Source organism: Mandrillus leucophaeus, unplaced genomic scaffold (assembly GCF_000951045.1).
Source record: "Mandrillus leucophaeus isolate KB7577 unplaced genomic scaffold, Mleu.le_1.0 Scaffold345, whole genome shotgun sequence".
Lineage (NCBI taxonomy): Eukaryota > Metazoa > Chordata > Mammalia > Primates > Cercopithecidae > Mandrillus > Mandrillus leucophaeus.
In genome coordinates this window covers 2,085,611-2,107,627 of record NW_012103643.1, presented here as the reverse complement: position 1 = coordinate 2,107,627, position 22,017 = coordinate 2,085,611, and the positions used below count along the sequence as shown (strand labels likewise).

At 44.6% G+C, this 22,017-nt stretch overlaps 1 protein-coding gene across 2 annotated transcripts in view; it reads right to left on the bottom strand.

Annotated features, from left to right (window-relative positions):
* Nucleotides 1–2,565: 2,565 nt before the first annotated feature.
* The window catches only part of TIAM1 (T-cell lymphoma invasion and metastasis 1), a 364,694-nt gene continuing 345,242 nt past the window's right edge, over nt 2,566–22,017 (bottom strand). For both annotated transcript variants that reach the window (XM_011989052.1, XM_011989053.1), the window contains exons 23-28: nt 20,111–20,219; nt 15,057–15,115; nt 14,365–14,467; nt 11,200–11,287; nt 8,991–9,163; nt 2,566–4,988 (exon numbers count right to left, since the gene is read on the bottom strand). In XM_011989052.1, coding sequence (XP_011844442.1) covers nt 4,519–4,988; nt 8,991–9,163; nt 11,200–11,287; nt 14,365–14,467; nt 15,057–15,115; nt 20,111–20,219 — 1,002 coding nt within the window. In that variant the 3' untranslated portion in view covers nt 2,566–4,518. The remainder of the gene's footprint in view (nt 4,989–8,990; nt 9,164–11,199; nt 11,288–14,364; nt 14,468–15,056; nt 15,116–20,110; nt 20,220–22,017) is intronic.

The window sequence follows — 22,017 nt, the reverse complement described above, 5'->3', positions numbered from 1 at the left end:
CCCAGGCTGGAGTGTTCCTGGAGCCATTACCACTGTCCTATCTGCTGGAGTTGAGGAGTGATAGGACACTGGAGTGCAGTGCGGCAGTCTCAGCTCACCGCAGTCCCACGTCCCGGGTTCAAGCGATTCTCCTGCCTCAGCCTCCCAAGTTGCCGGAATTACAGATGTGTGCCACCACGCCCGACTAACTTTTGTATTTTTAGTCAAGATGGGATTTCACCACGTTGGCCAGGCTGATCTCGAACTCCTGACCTCAAGTGATCCACCCGCCTCGGCCCCCCGAAGTGCTGGGATTACAGGCACGAGCCACTGCACCCGGCTGTCGACACTGCAATTTTGATCTCACACATTCTCTATGTAAGTGGCTGAATATTTTGACTATTTCTTTCTCTCCTTGTATTTGCACAACTTCCCCACAACCTGCTCAGCACCTCCCTTCTAAGGCAACTGTCACAGAGGTTCCCTATCCTGGAATAGGTTTGCGCCAAAAAGCAGAATTGCCTGTAAAACTTGGGTATCAACAAGCTTGCAAAAAAACACAAGGGCTCCCCGCTGCAACCCAGTTTCTCTGTCATCATCCCCATAACCACCCACACACAGAAAAGGCAATAGCCAGCAGGGCACGATGGCTCGTGCCTGTAATCCCAGCACTCTGGGAGGCCGAGGTGGGTAGATCACAAGGTCAGGCGTTCGAGACCAGCCTGACCAACACAGTGAAACCCCGTCTCTCCTAAAAATACAAAACAAAATTAGCTGGGCATGGTGGCGGGCGCCTGTTATCCTAGCTACTCAAGAGGTTGAGGCAGGAGAATCCCTTGAATCTGGGAGGCAGAGGTTGCAGTGAGCCGAGATCATGCCACTGCACTTCACCCTGGGCGACAGTGCGAGACTCCCTCTCAAACAAACAAATAAACAAACAAAAACAGTACTAGCCCCTGGCTGGGGATACAGGCAGGAGAGCTGTGGAAGGGGACGGACCAGAACTTGGGCAAAGCATCCTGGCAACGTCCCAGAGAGGAGACAGAATGCCGGGGACCAGGCTGCAGACGTGTCCTGGGTGAGCAGAAGGATACACTAGAGAGCCCACCATCATGCGTGAAGGAGCCCGTGGATGGATGAGCACGCTGGTCACTGCTACAGTTATCTTTGCAGAAGGGAGCTCCCCGCCCCCAAACGTCACGAACAGAAAGGGAGAGGAAAACTGAGGATGTTTTCTACCAGCCTGGTGGGAGATGAGCCTGAAAATAAACAAAACTAGTGGAGAAAGAGGTATGATTATTCCTCTATAGTCGACTTTGAGCACTCATTTCCTCCGCACACATAGGCTCAGCTATTGGTGAGGAAAGCAGCCCAAACTGCTAAATCTCATTTACACCAGAGTTCTAACTGCTGGAAGAACTTCATGGAGCAGGTGTTAAAGCTGGCTTCAGTCATCCCCCAAGACGGATGCATTGGCTACAGAAAGAAATCTTGTGTCTTACAGATGTACATATTGTTGCTGTAATGCCTGAATATATTTACAAGAAAGAGGAATGTGCTCCAAATCACTGCTCAACATCAAAATGTTTGGAAGCCACCAAATGAATGTGACTCAAACATGAACATGGATGAGTCATCAGAGGATCCCGTTAAGATGGAAGTTCTGGTTTAGTGCCTCTGGGTGGGGCCCAAGTTTCTGCATTTTTCTTTTCTGAGACAGGGTCTCTCTCTGCTACCCAGGCTGGAGTGCAATAGTGTGATCACAGTTCACTGCAAGCCTCAAATTCCTGAGCTCAAGCAATCCTCCCACCTCAGCCTCCTGAGTAGCTGGGACTAAAGGTGTGAAACACAACGACTAGCGAAGTCTTTTATTTTTCATAGAGATGGGGTCTCACTATGTTGCCCAGGCTGGTCTCGAACGTCTAGCCTCAAGTGCTCCTCCTGCCTCCCAGTTTTTTGCACTTCCAACAAGCCCCCAGCGACATGATGACGCTGCCGGTGTCAGGACCTCCACTGCAAGGAGCAAGTAGCTACACCACAGGGCTTGCCATGCGCCAGGGAGAGGCCGTTCTAGAGACAGGAGACAATGTTTTCACTGAGGGCAGGGACGGATGGGGTAACGCTGACAGGTAAGGTTTGTAAGGGACTCAGGAGGGTCAGATCTGGGGACTCTGACGGGAAGAGAAAGGCAGAGACACTATGTACCTTGTTTTGTGATTCTGTGAAAGGCTCAGGCAGCGGATCCCCGGTGATAACATGTGGAGTGATTCAAGAACTCAGTCAGGCCGGTCGGAGCTCTGCACTTCACCCCACTATTTTCATGGGAATCCCCCAGCCTGCTCCCAGTGGGATAGGCAGGAGACTGGAAAAGAAACAGTACCCAGTAGGGTAACGTTAGGTCAAGCTGCCAAGCAACTGTAATGCACCTGTTTTCCTGTTAAAGCTTCAAGCACCACCACAACAGCGTCCTCCTGATGATCACGAGTTACTTCAACGCACGGCATTCCCAGGAATCTTCTCCCATGGCCTCTCTCCCGCCAACAATTCATACTCATCCTCCCATCCAAAAAGGCACAGAACCGCCCAGACACTTTTCAGTATTTTTATTGTTTGACAAGCATTGACAACGTTCCATTCATAGACCTAAAAACATAAAAATAGACCTTCTTTCAGCTTATAAAAGAAATATATAAGAACTTTTGACATAGACACGTCATGACCTTATGTACAAGAGACAATGGCACCCTCTCCAAGCACCAGACTTCCGAGTGTTTTCACATGGATGTGTTGCACTGGAACCAGTAAATGCGACGATTAGAAGCCTCTGCTTCCGTTTTCCATCTGGACGCGATCGAACCGGAGATGATATGGAAAAATGCAGTGGTACAAAGGGTATAGAAACCATTCTAAAGCTTTTTAAGAAAACCAGAAGATATAGCAAAAATTTAATAGAATAAAACTTTCAAAAGATCAAGCTCGAAGCCCTGGAAACCCGAAAGGCGGGGGGACGGGGATACAGGGTGGGAACGCAGGAAAAGCAGGCAGAGGCACAAGAGCATGATGTACTGAACTCTCTATTGTCTGGAAATATAAAGTCATAACTGATTTTTATAAAATATAACTCCTAAAGCTACTATAAAATTCAGGTCTAAAGTACCTACTGATGTGTCAAACACCAAATAGATATTTTCCCCAAAAAGAAAGTTTTCATAGTATTTTAAACCCTTCTTAGGAAGTGGACATTGTGACATGGGAAAAGAAAAAGCTATAAACCTTTTTTATTTAAAAAAAAAAATTGAAAGTGCTATAACTTGTTTTTCTTCTTAGTATTTGGATATCTGTTTAGACCATTAATGTGTTGAGCGTGTTTACCCTGTTTCGTTGGCATGAAGAAAGTGTTCAACACAAGAGAAGTTTTTAAAGAGGCTGTTCTGTTTAAAGGTTTGGTTATGAACTGTCAGGGAAGGGGAAGGTAATCTATGGATGAAGATGCAATTTTAATGGAAAAACCAATGATCACCATGGCAACCCCATGAGAAGGAGGCTCCCCTCCCTGCCATGTGCAACAGACACACACCCCCGCCCACCTGGGTGTCATGTTTAATCCAACCAAACTCCCAGCTCAAATACAGATTCAAACATTAAAAAGAAAAAAAAAAATCCGCTTCTTGGAAGAAAAGTATATCCTTAGCATGAGCTTGTTGGCCTTTCATGTATAAATATAAAACCACCACACCTCACTCTCTCTGTAAAAGGTTATATCCTCATTTTTTAGGCTCAGGGTTACACTAACACTGTAAAATCCTCATCTATTTGTGCCCCTGTATCTCAGGTAAAATACAAAAAATAGTGTTTCTTCTTTCTCTCAAGCGATAAATTTGGATCTCTTTTCAAAGAGTTTGGCATCTCTATAATTCTATGCAAAACTAGAGCTTCCGAACATGGACACAGAGTAAGACCAGCTATAGACCAAAACAGGAAGGGAAAAAAAAGGCTCATTGAAACATGAATTGCCACCCTCTCCTCACACATTCTTAAAATACACAGAGATTCTGAGACATGGAAGAGGGAAGGGTACAGTCAGAACACTGCAAGCTGTACACATTTCATTTCATTTTGTGTTTGAAAGAGGTTTCCCAACTAGGGACTGATTTCAGATAGAAGGATCGTGTGTGTGCTACTATCCCTTAAATTAATCTGCTGTACATCTGTTAACTCCTGGGGGTGATCTGCTTTCCAGTGCTATAGAATCTTTTTTCTTTTAATTGTTCAGGCCCTGATTAACTGAGAATAAATAAAAGCCCTTAGTAATATACAGAAGATAGGACTCAAGCTTATTTGGGATTCTGAGGAATTATTTCTGATGTCGTTGAAAATGACAAAGTTGGGTGGCTACATGGCTTCAGAACCAAGTCAGCTGCCAAAACCGTGTGTGCAAGAGCGCGACCTAAGGGGACATTCTTGTCGACGGTACAGGAGGGTGGGCAGAGTTAGGGCAGGAAGTATCTACACACATTCTCTACGGGGCAGGTGACACAGTCAGATCTCAGTGTTCAGTTTCCTGGAGGGGGCAAAGTCTTCGCGCCTAACCCAAATGACTTCCTCGCTTGCGCTCTCCAGGCCTCCATTGATCCCCGACAGGGCAGCTTGCTTCTTGAGCTGCGCCATGCGGGACGCGTGACTATCCAGGGTTTTCCGGCCTCTTTCCCGCTGACTGATGGAGGCAGCCTGAAGCCGCTCCTGCAGGTCTCTGTCCACTGAGGCGCCCTTCACGGACTCACAGAACTCATCATCGTCACTGAGGATGTCTGTCTCCTTGATGTCATCTTGCTCCTCATACTGAGCAAGATCAAACTGCTCCTCTACCCATCGGTCAGTGTCCCCACCACCGGGGGGCTGCTGGGACTCTTTCTCCGGGCTGCTTGCGGAGACGGCATCAGAATCAATGGTAAACCTGTTTCGAGCCAGCCGCCGCCTCCTCCTCCCAAGAGACTTGCTTGGGGCAGACACTGCACACACACACAAAAATATAAAAATAAAACCCCCACATGCTTTACGTGAGATGAAAATCCAGAAAGCAAAGGACAGGAGAAAATAAAAACCGAAATGGTATGCACTGAATGCCTTGATGTCTTTTGGGGCTTACAGTCTAGATATCACCAGTCTGTCTCGCAGCATTTACCTTGTCGAGGTATCTGGACTTAGAAGATGTTCTAGCAACTGATGGAAGGGCAAGGGGGAACCGGGGCACACAGCAGAGGTTGTAGGTTATGGGCAAAGGGGCACTCAACTCCCTGGGAAATAATCTACTATTCTAACCCGTGCACCTAAGAGATGGGTAACATAGACTACAGCTGCTCTCAAGTAGACAGACCACTGATTTGGGGATGAGTTAGTGAGTTAGTGTCCTCAATCCTGGTCATGTCCCATGGTCCAGTGCTATGAAGATCCCCAGCGCTGTCCCAGGGTTGTTTAGCTGGAATAGGTTCTTAGTAAGGGTGGGGGTGCCTCTCTGGTTTTGCTGTCTTTGTAGAAAATGCATCAAGGAGGCAGAAGCACCGGTCTAAGTTACTTGTTTTCTGGGAACTTGAACGTAACATTTCTTGGGATCTGCAGTTAGATTAACGGCACCACATCCCTCTTAGAGAGCCTATGAAAAGAGAGTGGCTCTCAAAGACATGGAATCTTCAGTTATTTCCCTGTCTTCTTTCTGACAAAGTCCCACGTCCGGTAGGAGGCTAAGCAAACGTGAGCCTTAGTCTCCCCCAATTACAGTCGGTGCATCGCTCACTCTTCTACAAAGCAATTAACGTTATCAGTGCCTCAGTGGAATGAGAAATAAAAAACCGATGATACGCAAGCAGTTTGATCAACAAAGTGCTGTATAAAGTGACTACCAGTTACGAAAACTTCATTCTTTCACCTACTGCCCTCTAGGAAGCCAGAATTAAAAACAAGCAAACAAAAGACACCATCCAATCAAGCCAACAATCCCACCACACGCCTATGCGACTGTTCACAGGGAAGGCCGCTGCTTCTCCCTCGAGAGTGAAGCGGCTGTTGCATTAGACACGAAAAGGTGAAATGCAACACGGGCTTTCCAGTGGAGGGGAAGAGTCTCAAAGTCAACTGGGAGCTGCTTTCCTGAAACCAAAGCCCCAGAAACCATCTAATTGCTTCCGTGCTACTAGAAGATGCCTCGTGTCTCAGTTACTGCCAAACGCAGCCTTGACTTCAAACGCGGCAGGCGCAAGGTTAGAGACGTCAACGAGGAGCTGAACTGGCTCCCACTGCAGCCAGGCTCTGCCTCAGACCCCTGCGTGTCCATCACTATTCCTGAGAGTTCTACCATCTAAAACCGTGGAACAAATGGACACTACTGTTGGTTGAGGATGGGAATAAAAGCCATTTCCAGGCAAAATGGAAAAAGGGAATAGAAAAGAGGAGAAAAAAGAAACAAACAAAAAAACCCCGACTTCTATTGAGAAGAGACAAAAATTCTTGTTCACTTTTATCTCAGCACCAGCAAAATACAGCATCCCTCTCTCCAATCACTACATTAGAACTACCTCAGCTCAAAGCCACTGGAAATATCTGTTCATGATTTGCATGCTGAAGTATCTAGGGGTAAAGTGTGTTAATGTCTACATCTTTGAAATGTGTCAAAAATAAGATGAGGTGACGAATGATAGATGGATTCTAATAGATGAGTGATAATGAGAAGATAGAAAAATATAGAATATACATGGTAGGTGGGAATTCTTTCAGCTCTTCTATAAGTTTGAAAATTTTCTTAGAAAGTAGAACAAAGAAAAAAATCTTTTAATTCAGTTATTGGCAGATGTATATAGCACTTTAGGCTTAATACGGAGGCAGAGTATTTGGCTTTATTATCCTAGCCACACAGAACAGAGGGAGAAATAAACTAGCTGTGTATTCAGGACAAAGCAAAATGAAGCATGAGTATCTGTTCCTAGTATGCTTAGGAATCCGGCTACCATTACTGGGTTCTTCCCAGTCTTTTAGGGATGCAATCCTTGACTATTTCCAGTGTTCACTGTTAAGACTGCCGGGTATTGCTGTGCTGTTCTACTCAGGCACCATTTTAAACTCCTCTAACATGAAGATTCTGAGGACAGTGAGATGCCTCCGAAGCAAAGTGATACAGACTTTCTTCAGCCAAAAATGAGCCATCAGGCAGAAAAATCTCTCAATCAGCTAAATCCAAAGGCTATGACATCAAGGCTTTCTCTTGGTAATCATGATGGATGATGGTGCTAAATTGTGGGCTGGTTTTGTTTTCTTTCCACATGCATCTCAGCCCAAAAACTGAGTGACAGACTAACCATGCTTAGTTTCAAAGTAAATGCAGCCCTGAATTTAGGTTCGTTGATTAACAACTGAAACAGGTGAGTTCCCTGAGGTTGAGACACGTATTTCCAAACCTTTTTAAACATTTCCCTAGCAAACAAGAAGGGCAGATAAGACAAATCCAAGATAAAAATCTCTTAAGTGAGTTATAAAGGACCAATAAACTATTCTTCCATGGGGAGCCCATGAGAAACTGTGCATATGGAGGTATACAAGACTCTTAGGATACCTCAGAAAACTTAGCAAAGTGCTGGGTGTTCACTGCACTAAGCTTTCAATAAACACTTATCAACTGATTGGAGAAGAGGTTTACACTAACTAGTCCCCGAACATTAGTTAAATTTAAGGTTCTTTTTCTTTTTTTTTTGAGACGGAGTCTCGCTCTGTCACCCAGGCTGCAGTGCAGTGGCCGGATCTCAGCTCACTGCAAGCTCCGCCTCCCGGGTTTACGCCATTCTCCTGCCTCAGCCTCCCGAGTAGCTGGGATTACAGGCGCCGCCACCTTGCCCGGCTAGTTTTTTGTATTTTTTTAGTAGAGACGGGGTTTCACCGTGTTAGCCAGGATGGTCTCGATCTCCTGACCTCGTGATCCGCCCGTCTCGGCCTCCCAAAGTGCTGGGATTACAGGCTTGAGCCACCGCGCCCGGCCAAATTTAAGGTTCTTAAAGAACGTAATATCCCATGTCAAGCCAGGGAGGTTTTGTCTATGAAAACCTTCAGGCGTTCATACTTCTGTCCATGCCTCTTCAACAGGTAGAATGGTAATGGGGACAAAGGCCAGACACTTTTCTGGCAAGTGCAAAGGGGGCCTCTTTTAATGAAATCCTCCTCCCTGCAAAATTCTAGGCTGCCTGTTAAGAAAGTTTTGATAAAAATGTTAGTATCTTGATGTCATTAAGTCCCTAAGTATGAAAACAGCTTTATCCCTAGACAAATTTTGCTACCATTAACGGGTGGTCGTATTTATTTTACTTCTCCACTGCTCCACCGTAATGGATTAAGTCCTACAAGAATATTTATGCTAGGGCCATTTAAACTCTAGATTCTTGTTTCCAAGAATAGTTCGAGGCTTCCCCAAATTAACATGGAGACTAAAAATAAAGCTGCAGGCACAAGGCCAGCATAAAAACTGGAAGTGTCATGTGGGCTACCAAACCTAGAACCCTTACTACTCAGAGCAGGCATTGCTGTGCTGCCAGACCGTGAAGCCACCATGCTCTCAGAACAGAGGGCTGTGACCTTGCTGAAATGTGACACACGGCTTTCTGCTAGACAAAGCTGGCCGTCATGCAAAGCAGCGACTCTCATTCTGCAAGCAGGCGGAGACAGCCTCTCCAGAAAGAGGATGTGTCTGCATCCCGGCTTGGCAAATGAGAGAGGAGCTCACCAGCCAAAAGGAGAAGGGAGGCAAAAGGAAGGCTTGAGGGAGGACAAGAGGAATGTAGATATAGGGCGGATCCCCAGGAGCCACCAGGAAGGAGGCAAGGGCAAGGAACCTCACACCAGGGAAGAACCGTCCTCCTACATCAGTCCCCACCAGGCCACACCTCACCCCCACTCAACAAGGAGGTCAAGCTCACTGGAGTTCTACTGCGGAGTAGGGGTGACGGGAATCTTGAACGTCTGAATCCCCACAGTACCTGCCCTGCTCATGGCCGGCCTGGCCCCCTTCAGTGCACACAATCTTTTCCCTCCAAAAGGGACATATTGCTGGGATGAGGGAAGGCTCTCGGTTTTGAGGAGCTGTCTTCTGTGCTTATCGCGCAGGATTGAATGCACGGCCTTCAGGAAATCCTTTCGGCTCTCCGGGGAGCTAGGAAAAGATTTACAGATGTTAGAGAACCAGGGCTTAACACATGGGGAACTTCTAAGGTTATCAGGTGCAACCAAACAAATAACCCTTAGGGCCAAAGGCTGAAGACTGAGGCCTTGACTCCAATTTCTATGCTGAGTGGTGATTTTACAGCCAGGGAGAAAGAGCACATAATTCTTTTCCCTTCATGCTTTGTGATCCATCTCTTGTCACCGATGTGGGGCAGAGCAGCCCATTAACGAACAGGTCTATGGACAGTGGGAGTTTGTACCACGAAGCTGCCAAAGTCTGCTCCTGGCACTTAAGACAGAGCTTTTCACTGTAAAATGTTTTTGAGGGCAAATGAACCACAAGATTCTTGCAGCTCTGCAGAGCACCCAAAGGCTGATGTCTCAACGTTCCTAATGTCCTCTAGAGCTGAGCTCCCTCCTGGTAAATATCAACGATTCCCATGACACATTTCAACATGTATATATTAAGGCTGTAAAGAACTATCAAATCTTCCCAAGTCCCAATTCCCATGGTTTAAAAAAAAAAAAAAAAAAAAAAAAAAGAGAGTGCTTCCTAGGTGAGAGTTATTTTTCTTGTTATATTCCCAATATTTTTACCCAGGTAAGTTTCATCTGGTATTCCTTATTAACAATACATACGGCATCCGTGTAAGTAGGCTTACTGAACTCCACGGACCTTACCAACAAAATCACAAACAGATGAGCCAAAACAGACAGTAAAGGTGGTGCTCAAACCCCATGGGGTTATACAAACAACATTTCACTTGTAGTCCTGACAGCTTTCCGGGGATCTGACCTTTGTTGACCTCTGTCACCCAACACAGACAGATCTGATGTAGCAACACAAAACATGGGTTTTGAGGTTAAACCCACCATTCATTTTCTTTTTGTTTCTTTTTTTGAGCCAGAGTCTCGCACCCAGGCGAGTGGTATGATCTTGGCTCACTGCAACTTCCACCTCCCAGGTTCAAGAGATTCTCCTGCCTCAGCCTCCCAAGTAGCTGTGATTACAGGCACCTGCCACCATACCTGGCTAATTTTTGTATTTTTAGTGGAGACAGGGTTTCACCATGTTGGCCAGGCTGGCCTCAAACTCCTGACCTCAAGTAATCCGCCTGTCTTGCTGGGATTACAGGTGTGAGCCACCATGCCCGGCACCAGCATTCATTTTCTCTGAGGCCTTAGGCAAAGTATCATCTCTAAGCCTTGCTTCCCCATTTGTAAATTGGAGTAAGAATAGTACTAGGCTGGTGCAAAAAATAATTGCAGTTTTTTCCATTAAAATTAATGGCACTTTTAATTACTTTTAATGGTAAAAACTGCAGTTTCTTTTTGTACCAACCTAATACCCTGGTCTGACTAACCGAAATAATGAATGTAAGGTGTTTAGCAAAGTTTATGCTTGGTAAAGGTACCTTCTTACCATACTAACATTATAAAATATTGCTACTAATCATACAATATTGATTCTATCGTCTTTTGTAGATAATCCATAGTATATTAGTACTCACTGTGTGAGGTACTGGGTAATTTACTGAGTAAATCACTGAGTGTCTATGATTAAATTAAAGCATGATTCAATATGGGCACATTTAAAGCCAAATATATTAAATGCCATCTGTTGGGGTCATCCATCTTATATTTTTAGAAAAACAAATGGTTGCATATGCGGGAAGACCTCAAATTCTCATAGGGGAGGGAGAGGAGAGAAGGAAGGAAAGAAAGAGGGTGGCAGGGTAGAAGAGAAACAATAACAAATAAGTAGAAGCCCACATGAGCCCAGCTTCCCCTCAAGACGTGCAGGTGATCAACACAGGGCGACCTCCCTATGTGCTCCAAATCATCAGGAATCCCAATGACACCTTCACATGCTGTCACCTCCTCCCAGCTGACTCTCCGTTTACTGCATCTCAGCGATGTTACAGTACAAGCAATGTACCAAACACCAGAATACAACATAAGACACCAAACCATTCCAATCTGCAGAACTGTCATCACGGCCTCGACTCACAGGCCCAGGCTCACCTGCAGCACAAGTGGAAGACCCTCTCCGGCCTCCCTTCAGACTCGGATTTGACGTGGACAATTTCACACACGGCATTTGCGTCTGCGTCTAAAGACATTAAAACAACAGGAAATCAGGGTATGTTTCTAATGGATTTATTTACATGTTTACAAAAGCATTTTCCAGCTGTGATAGAGAATTAATAATGCAGAAAAGTACAAGATCAAAGATATTTTCCTACTATTCCACGATCTAAAGAGATGAAGTGACTGAAAGCTTAATGGATGCTAAGAAGAGAACACTTGGAAAATTTCCAGTTGGTAAAATCTTCTAGACGGTCTAAAAGGCCAGTCAATCAGCCAGTGACTGAACTCACTTTTTTTTTTTTTTTGAGATGGCATCTTGCTCTGTCATCCAGGCTGGAGCGCAGTGGCATGATCTCAGCTCACTGCAACCTCTGCCTCCCGGGTTCAAGCGAGCGATTCTCCTGCCTCAGCTTCCTGAGTAGCTGGATGTACACCACCATGCCTGGATAATTTTTCTATTTTTGGTAGAGACAGGGTTTCACCATGTTGGTCAGGCTGGTCTCGAACTCCTGACCTCATGATCCACTCGCCTCGGCCTCCCAAAGTGCTGGGATTACAGGCGTGTGCCACCACGCCCGGCCTGAACTCACTCTTTCAGCCATGCAGTCTGTTTAACTGAACTGTGCATTTCAATTAAATGATTAGTTGTTTTGGCAACAGTTGGACTAAATGGAGCCAAAGCCTCCTATGCAGATTTCATCTGGCCAGTGATATGACAGGTAAGCCCTTGCTGTCTGTTAAGGGAGTCTTCCCCCAGGTGGCTGGGCCTAAAGCCCTGGAGACCTAATGGGGTTTCTCGCCCCCCCGCCTCCCCCTGGAGTCTACTTTGAACACAGCAGAAATGGTATGCCAAGAAAGGAAGGAACAATTTTAAAATAATTTGGAAGCTCTGTAGTGCCTATAATGGCATAGTACTTTAAGTCACGAATAAAGTGTTTGTGAAAGGAACAATTCACTGCAGACATTCAGGCCATACACTGTGAAGTCTCACTTTTATCCAGTGGCTCAGAACCCTGGTCACAAACCCTCACTGTGGTTGCATGATTTAACCCTAACCAGAATCTATCTGCAAAAAATTTTACAAACTTTCTGAACTAAGATAAAAACCTAAAATTCCGCATTCTGATTCTCAAATCCACTAGAGTGGATTTCATAATGAAAAACATCTTGACGAGTCTTTATAACTCAAGTAAAATAAGCTTTTATCTTGATGGTTTTAAACTTGATTTGAATGAAAACTAGAGAGTGAGAATGGAGCGTCGTATTACAAAGATGGCATTGTCTTCAAAATTTGAAGTCTTTATGTGTTTACTCCTCAATGCAGGCGAAATTCCTGGCTTAGAAGCTGTCAGTCTGCTACAAAAATAAACTTTCCCATTTGTAAACCTGGCATGAGGAAACAAAGGAACTGGATAATTCATAACCTACGATTCCAAAGTAAGACTTTAGTATTTAAGTGCCCAAACCTCAAAATGCTATTTGTAGCTGCCCTAGACTCACGACTTACAGGTGCCTGCAAATGTACGTGTAAATCAATTTTGCAAATCACATCGTAAGTAAAAGGGCATCCAGCAAATCACTGCTGGGAGATTAGAGAGAAATCTTCTAAAACAAATAATCATTCCAAATATATTTGCCCTACGTGGTTTGTGCATTGGAGATTTCCTCCTATAAGGCAGAAAAACTGTGAAGGGAGAAACACCTTTAATTTGGAAGAGTAACTCAAAGTGGACACAATATGGCAAGAGGTTCTCCTCATGATGTTGGACTAGTGTGAGTTGGTTTTCTGAGGATCAGATCCAGTTTTACTGCTTATGGCAAGTGGAAACAAGGAGAGGCTACACAACAGAAATTGGATAGTAAGAACTTAATGTTCACTTTAGATGCCAAAAGTATCACACAGAAATTCACTTGATCACACACCTGCCGGTCTCCACCGCCGGGGCTTTTCTTTACCAAAGCTGCACCTGCTGTCCAAGTGGGACAGGGAACAGGTGTGGCTACAGCGTCCACTTGACTCCCCAGAGATGCTCTTTCCAGGGTGCGCCTGGGAGAGCCACACAGCCCCTCCCTCCTCTCGAGAACTTGGCCTCAAATTAGGCCCAGGATGGGGAGCTTCTGAGTCACAAAAATATCACTTTTCTTAGTCAGTACCCTGCTACTCATGTGTTTAAAGCATCGTCTAATTATATTATCAAGTATACTCACAGCTACCCAACAACTTACTTCACGGCTATGTGGATCACAGAAAAAGAACCGACATTTCAGACTGGGCGTGGCAGCTCACGTCTGTAATCCCAGCACTTTGGGAGGCCAAGGCGGGAGGCTTGCTTGAGCCCAGGAGTTCAAGATCAGCTTGGGCAAAATAGCAAAACTCCACTTCTACAAAATATTTAAAAAACTAGCTGGGTGTGTTGGCACACGCCTGTAGTCCCAGGTACTTGGAAAGGATAGCTTGAGCCTAGAAATTTGAGGCCACAGTGAGGTACGACAGCACCACTGCTCTCCAGCCTGGGCAACGGAATGAGATCCTGTCTCTAAAACAATTAAAATAAATTTAAAAAAGAATCAACATTCAAAAGCCTTCACACTAATACCAAAGATAAAGATTTGTAATACTTTAGGGAAAAAACGTGTAGTCAATGCTTTTTAGTGCTTTGGGCGGTATATTTGGATCTCTCCGTTGAAAGGCAAGGGAGTAGTTTACCTGGACTTTGTCTGCTCACAGTCTCAAGGATTGTTTCGAGAAGCACAGGCTCACTGTACTCAGATGGCAGTCGCTATAGTATTGATGTACAGAATGGAATAACTAGAATCTCTTCCAGGAATTTTGAAGACATTACACATCCATTCACTCAGTTCATTCATTCATTCATTCATTCATTCATTCATTCATTCATTCATTCAATATTTAATCAATGGCTGGGTAAATAAGAGGCCATAAAGAGACTGAGAGACAAGAGAGTTAAGCATAGAAAAAAAAAGGAAAAAAAAAAAAAGACAGTAGAAGGGTTAGACCTAGAGTGTGGATTCAAACAAGTAATTCCTACACACACCAGAGATAAGTGTGTGAAATACCCAGCACAGGTGAGAGTTTACCTGCACTCGCCAGAGCTCGAACCTGCAGCGCTTCCGTGGGGATCATGTGTCGAAATCTGCAGGGGTCCCAGTCCTCATAAATGGAAAGCCTGTGGGATCCCACCTGCAGGGGAGGAGGAGTCAGCTGCGTAAGAAGAATCTAACCTGCCCCGGACCAGTTCCCTGCATTTGCTAAACCAGCGACAGACTCTCACGCAGTAACTCCAGGCGTGCCCAAAGGATCTTCACCCCCACGAGCTCCTGTTCATCCAGCAGGGCGTGAGAGGCTGCGTGATAAATACGTTGAGGGGAGGGTGGGCAAATACGTTTGCTAAGCAAATGCAGTGAAGAGAGACACACACAGGGAAGAGGAGAAAAGGGATCCCAAAACAAGAACAGGGGCAAAAGTAGGGGGAGAAGTAGAAGGGGAAAAGTAGCGTTAGGAAGGTTCTGGGCCATGGCAGACCCAATCAGCAATTGAGTCCAATTGGTTCCAATTCACAAAAATGAGACCAATTCATTTTTGTGCTCTAAACATAAGCCTGCCTGAAAAGAGGGCAGGATGGGTGATCTCAGGCATCCTTAGCAATGCTTAAGAAATAAACAAGATCATAAAAAGGCTCATACTGACAAAATGGTAGAATTATGCAGACATAACTGACAAGCAGATAGAGAAATAGTTTCAAACCATCAGGTGACAAAAGAAGTCTTACAAGTTTCTTCTTCTGTTTGGAACCATCTTTATACACAAGGACCACAGCAGTTTTGAAGACTGGAAAAAATAAAATAAAGATAGTTATGGCATGTTATGTGTAGGGTTTTCCTCTTGACATCACTAACTTGTGGTAATAAACACTACAGTTATGCAGAGGACGTTGAGATCCCAGTTAACTGACTCCCACACACCTCCCATTCATTCATCACATCAGTGAAAATCAAAAGCCTATTGAGACACGCAATTTTCCAGGTTCAAAATAAACACAGAAAGCCTACATCAATGGAAATAACCTATGCCTCAAAACACTTTTGGGTACAATACGTTAGGTATACTATCATTTCAAGGTTAAAACTTCAGCTGATACATATTCAACAAAACTGTACTAATTCAGTCGATGGAGGAATAATATAAATGTCTTTCACAATAACAATGCAATTGCTGAAGATGATTTATACTTATGCAGATTAAGGTAATAGTGCACATAGACAGCGATAATTTAGGAAATATAACTCATCGTTTCACCTGAAGAAACAAAAATGAGTTTATGAAATAGAATTCAACTGTACTTCCTCCAGAATGACTGAATCAGAGTCAGCTCTCTAGGAGTGGTAAACATGTAGTAGTTTCATTCTTATATTCTTTCGGGGGTGGGGAGATACAACGGAGTTATGCATAATCTTCCAGAGAATTCGTTAAGCAATGCCAAGCACATTTAATATGCAGTGATTCTGATTCTTCCTAGAAGGGGAAGTAGAGTTGGCACCCAGAAGGACTGGAAGGGTGACCGACTCCTGCCTGTCCTTCGTTCTCTGTGTCAGGGTCTCTGCTATGGTCCACATGTTTGTGTTTCCCCAAAATTCATACCTTGAAACCAATCACCCTTGTGGTTTCAGGAGGTGGGCCTTTGAGAAGTGATCAGGCCGTGAGGACTCTGTCCTCATGAATGGGATTAGTGTCCTTATAAAAGAGACTTGAGAGAGATGCCTTGACCCTTTCGCCATGTGAAGCCACAGCTAGGAAGTATGAGAAAGCAGGATCTTGGACTTCCAGCCTCCACAACTGTGAGAAATAAATCTGTTGTTTGGAAGCTGGCCAGTTTATGATATTTTGTTATAGCAGCCCAAATGGACTAAGATAGTCTCCATTATCCCTTCATACTCTGACCCCAAGGAATACCCCAGTCACACAGCAGCTGAAGGAGGCACAGCCTTGTATACCAGACACAGAATTACAAAAGGAACAAGCACTCAGAGAATTCTCAGGGATGGGCCACCAGGCTCACAGGCCCTTTGGAGGCCAACCGGAAGTATCTGGTTCAATTTCCATCCTACGTAGGGCAAGCCGGTCTTGTCTCCTCTTTGTGTAAGATCATGCTAATCTCCACTGCAGGGAAATAAGCCCTGAGATGCAGAGAAACTGACTCCAGCCACTAGGTCTAGACTGCCCATAGCCCTTCACACCTCACAGCATCTGACCCCTCCAGGTTCCCAGAGCACAGACTGGCAGATTCCCTCCAAAGGTTCACACTGACCTGAAGCGGCCACACCAGGTTCTTCATAGTAGCTAAGCACAAGCAACCTGAGAAGGCCCTTCATTCCCACTATGAAGCCTTCAGAAATCACAGAGGCTGGGACAGCTAGGTCCTCTTAGAAATGAAAGGGCTCTACCCCAATGCCTCTCATCTCAGAAGTGCCACCCTGCCACTGGGACCACAGCTCAGTGGTATGACTGCCCCCATGTCCCTCAATCTTAACCATCGTGGATCACAGCAGGAGGGCCAGAGAATGAGCGTTAGCCTGGCACCGGGACCTCCGCTTCTCCCTTAAACTTCCCCGAACCCTCGGAGATAGTGTTCCTCAAGTGACTCCACAGCGTTGCCCAATCCCTTCAGACACGGCCTTGATGATCTCCAAAACTCACGCTACCTTTGCCAGCCTAAAGCTTCCACTCTGTGCCCAAAAACGTGAATGTCAAATACCCTTCAAGGCAGAAGCCTGTTTCTATTTGTGTTTGTTTTTTGTTGAAGGCAACGATCACCAACATTTGGTACACATGAGCCAGCCTGTGAGTGAAACATCAAGGTGCTTCGTTGGCAGCAAGTCGACTTCGGTTTCAGCAGAAAGCTGCACTATTTCCTGAGGTTAGAGGTTTAAACCAAAACAAGATGACAACCACATTTTAACCCCAAATCTGCCGACTGAGGGGAACCGTGATCCTTCCTTCACAGCAACTCTTCCTTATTTCAACTCCTTGCTCAGCCTCTCTGCTAGTTCTGCCTTACTACTTGAAATCACACCCAAACCATCAAACTTGTCTCTTTAACGACTGGGAATCCACAGAAGCTCATCATGACTACAGCCTTTGTTCATAATCCCAGTTTTAATCCTTCCCCTTCTCTTTCCCTTTACTCTGGAGAGGATTCTGAGTAATGACAAACCTGTCTTGTATCTCAGAGCCTTCAGTTTTTCTCTTGTGAACTACGGCCCCTGCTGAGTTTGCTGATGGTGTGATGCTCTGAAGCTGGAGTATGCAGTCTCCATTTACACCTGGGACAGGTGTTGTGGGCCCACCTTCCTGGAGGCAGCTCCCACACCGACCTCTCATAAACAGCCCAGGAGGCAGGGAACAGAGTAATGCAGAGTCCACTATCTGAGCCTGTGCAGAAAGTGGCACCTAAATCCCCAACCTCAAAACCAGCATTTTCCTGAATCACTTACACCATGGGCTGGCAAACAAGGGCCCTCAGGCCAGACCCAGGACTGCTGCCACCTGTGTGGTGCAGCTGCTGATCCAACCGCGGATCCAGCCATCTCATTCATTTACACGTTATCTACGGCTGCTTCTGGCTCCAGTGGAAAAGCATGTGGCCTCCTGGCCCAAAGCCTAAAATGTACCACGTAGCCTTTAAAAGAAAAGAGGGCCAGGCACGGTGGCTCATGTCTGTAATCCCAACACTTTGGGAGGCCGAGGCAGGCAGATCACAAGGTCAAGAGATTGAGATCATGCTTCAATATGGTGAAACTCTGTCTCTACTAAAAATACAAAAATTAGCTGGGCGCCATGGCGCACACCTATAGTTCCAGCTACTCGGGAGGCTGAGACAGACGAATTGCTTGAACCCGGGAGGCAGAGGTTGCAGTGACCTGAGAATGCACCATTGCACTCCAGCCTGGAGACATAGCGAGACTCCGTACCACCCACCCTCCAAAAAAAAAAAAAAAAAACAGAAAAGAGTTTGTCAACCCATTTTCTCCTACTTAAATTATTTTCTTATTCTAAATCTGTTGATTTCCAACTGCAGTGAATCTGTAAAATTGAGGGCAAAGCCATAATGAATCTAAATGTTGACCTCTAGTCCTACATCATGGTGTGGGTCATTTATATCAATATCCTCCATCCCATGAATGACCCATTAAGCAGCATCAGGGAGATCCCAGACTCCTCCAAGAAGAAATCACTATAGAAGAAACACAAGTGGTAATGTTGAAAAGAAAGCAAATACTACTGCCCCCCTCCCCCAAAACACCTACCCCATCAAAAACTAACAACTTGTTAAAATACCCCCAATATTCCTTTGAATGGCCTATTTAGTCACATGCTTTCTCTGCATTTATATATTTTGTTTTGTCTTCTTTTGTTTTAGACAGAGTCTTGCTGGAGTCCAGTGGCACAATCTCAGCTCACTACAACCTCTGCTTCCCGGGTACAAGCGATTCTCCTGCCTCAGCCTCTCAAGTAGCTGGGATTACAGGTGCCTGCCACCACATCCAGCTAATTTTTGGATTTTTAGTAAGGATGGGGTTTTACCATATTAGCCAGGTTAGTCTTGAACTCCTGACCTCAAGTGATCCGTCCGCCTTGGCCTCCCAAAGTGCTGGGATTACAGGTGTGAGCCACCGCACCTGGCCTCCTTTGTTATTTTTAATGAAATGGCATCAACAGCTACAGGGGCTCTTTGCAAATTCTAGGAATATCAGTAACTTTTCAGTGAAGAATAAGTGATCTAAATAGAAAGTCCAATGAATCTTTGCATGAAATACTTTGATTTTAAAATCACTAGGACATTCCGATTGGGGATACTTTGTTCACATCATGGAGGAAAAAAAAAGTTTAGTTAAGAAGGAGTAAGCAACCTCCGTTCCCCACAAGCCCACACAAATAATATAAGGCAAGAGAATAAGCCACATTTCCATTATATTATGTTCCTACCAATGAGTCTTTTAGCAGGAGGCTAGGACAAAACACAACCTAAAACAAAAGCATGGAGTGTTGATAGTTTTATATTCATGAACAACACAGCAATATGCCAATAAGCATTTCCATTGCAACAACAAGCCGTGTTTCCTAAATTATACATAATTCCCAGTAAGCCAACCCATGTTTTTTCTCTCTCTCAAAAAGCGTATTACAATACAATCACATGAGATCTCTAATTGCAGCAATTGCATCCATCTAAACTGGTTTATTAAAGAATAAATCATTCGCAAACATCTCTAATTTCACTAGCATTGAGTGGCAATGCGATTGAGATGCACCTCACAGCTGATCCAGGCACTCCAGAGTTTGCCACAACAGCTCAGCTGAGAACCAGCATCCTAAATCCTGGTTTTAAAGTCAGGAAGAAAATAAAAGATCTAGGATTTGGGGGTCTCAGAAACAGAGGCCATTTTGTCTTGATTTTTCACTTTATTTTTCCTTGGTTTATAATTAACCCATTATTTTGAAAAGATACTCAGAGCAGCAGCCCCCCCCCCCCAAAAAAAAAGAAAAAGAAAAAAAATTCTTTTCCTGCCTGTGTGTTTATGTCTGGGATAGACTTGGGCACAGCCACTTCCGCCCACCCATGTGGCTGAGTGACCACACAGTGTAATTTAACTCGAAGGTTTCATTTAGTGTTTGCGAGATGTTGGTGGCTACGGCAGGAAGACCCATTCAAGTAACTGCAATTAACTTTATTTTTAATCAGTTGGGTCTTGAAAAAGAAATGTTCTTGTTTTGAAAAATAAGCTAGACTTTTCCCCCTCCGTAAAACTCTTTTCTGATACACACCAAAGGCTGCCAGCTCTGGTTCCTTTTTCCACTTGCCCAGCGAGGCCGGCGGGTTCAACCAGATCACGGTGGTGTGCAAAAGCAGGTCCCCCATGCTCAGATCTGCAACCTGAAAGCCAGAGACGTGACAAAGCTTACTGGGCAGTATTATTAACACTCAGATTTTCATGACGTCTGAAAATTCAGCACACTGGTATTAATTTTACTTCAAGAAAATACTGCTCCTAAAAACATTTCCTTAAATATACGAGATAATGCGTAAGTTAAACTGCTTGATTTAGCCATTCCACAATGTAACATATCAAAACATCACGCTGTACACCATAAATATATAAAATTCTTACTTGTCAATTTCATGTTTTTGAGAAAAGAAATAGCACCAAAATGACAGATTACATTTTTAAAAAACACTTTCGATTTGTGACTGTCTCAATCACCACCAGCAAACAGGCTGAGGATACAATATCCCATCAAAACAGGCTGAAGATACAATACCTTTCCAATGGGAAATAATAGTATCATTATGTTCTAGCCATGTTTGAGCTAGGAACAATACAATGAAATTTTAACAAGAAAATCCTTTAACTCATATGAAATCTCCTAATTGAAAAATAAATCCTCTCTATTCCCAAAGAAACACACGGAATACAGGGGAGAGAAAAGGCTCGTCTTTTTTTTCCCCTCTTTACGCCATGTTTGTCTACTAGAATTTCAGAATAAGATGGCAAATAGGTACAAACTGGGGCTCTGAAATTCACATGCAGTTAGTCTGTTAAAACTGATCTACGAAACTGGAGATGTTTTGTGTTCAAACAGAGAGAGTTTCCCAAGGAGATGCTAATGGTTGTCTACGACAAAGATCCACCCCCAGATAACTGCAGACATTTCCACCAGTGAGTATCCACTTTTTGGAAGTGTAAGCAAATTATTTCTTCTTCCAATCCATTTCAAAGATGACTTTATTTCACTTTAGATGAGGGAGAGAGAAGCCAAATGAAGAGTTTGAAGATTCCTCTATTGGCACGGGCAGCGTGAGTGCTGGAACCCCAACAGACCATGAGGTGTATGTAGTCACTTGCCCCCAGCGGTCACATGCTAAACTGTCTCAGACAAGTGCTGGTTGCAGAGCCATCTAGACACAATGATCCAGAGAGCCTGATGCAAGTTCAATGTCTGCCTCACAACAGTCACATCTGCTTTTCTCACTGGAGTCACTGACCTCCTTCCAAACTGAGCTGAGTTTCCTATATAGTAGCAACCTGGCAACCCTCCACTGAACGCAGTGCAGTTGGGATGGCCCTTCTCGAGCCACCAAAATAGGCTACCATGCTGAGATGTGGCTCCATCAGTACGGAGTACAAAGCATTACTGCCTCCCTTGATTGGGATTATTATAATCATCACTGTCATTATTACTGAGCTGTAGTACCATTAGTATAACCAAGGGTTAAAATAATTTTTAAGCAGCTATATTATTTTGTCTATAGGTATTAAGTAACTCATCAACCAAACTTCCAGGATATTATCAGCCAAGGTAATGACATCGTCTCCACTACCTGTCCCCCAAAGACCCACACAGAAGAGGAGGAATTATACACAAAAGTCAAATTCCCAGGTACCACAGTCCTTGGGAGTACATCTTTAAAAGTGATTAAAGGCCAACATGGTAGACTGTCCAACTCTACTTCCTCCCACAGAATTACATTATCTGCACCTTCTGCCATGTGATTTTCCAGCACCTCCCACTAGACTAGGCAGGGTACATACATCACTGCCCAGATGACTTTGGGTGTAGGCATTTGACTTAGTGCCCACCTTCCAGCCATGGGAAGGACTTGCCCAAGACAGCCATTGCTGCTTCAGCCTGGATCCCGGAAGGAAGAGACAAGGAGCACACCAGAACCTTCA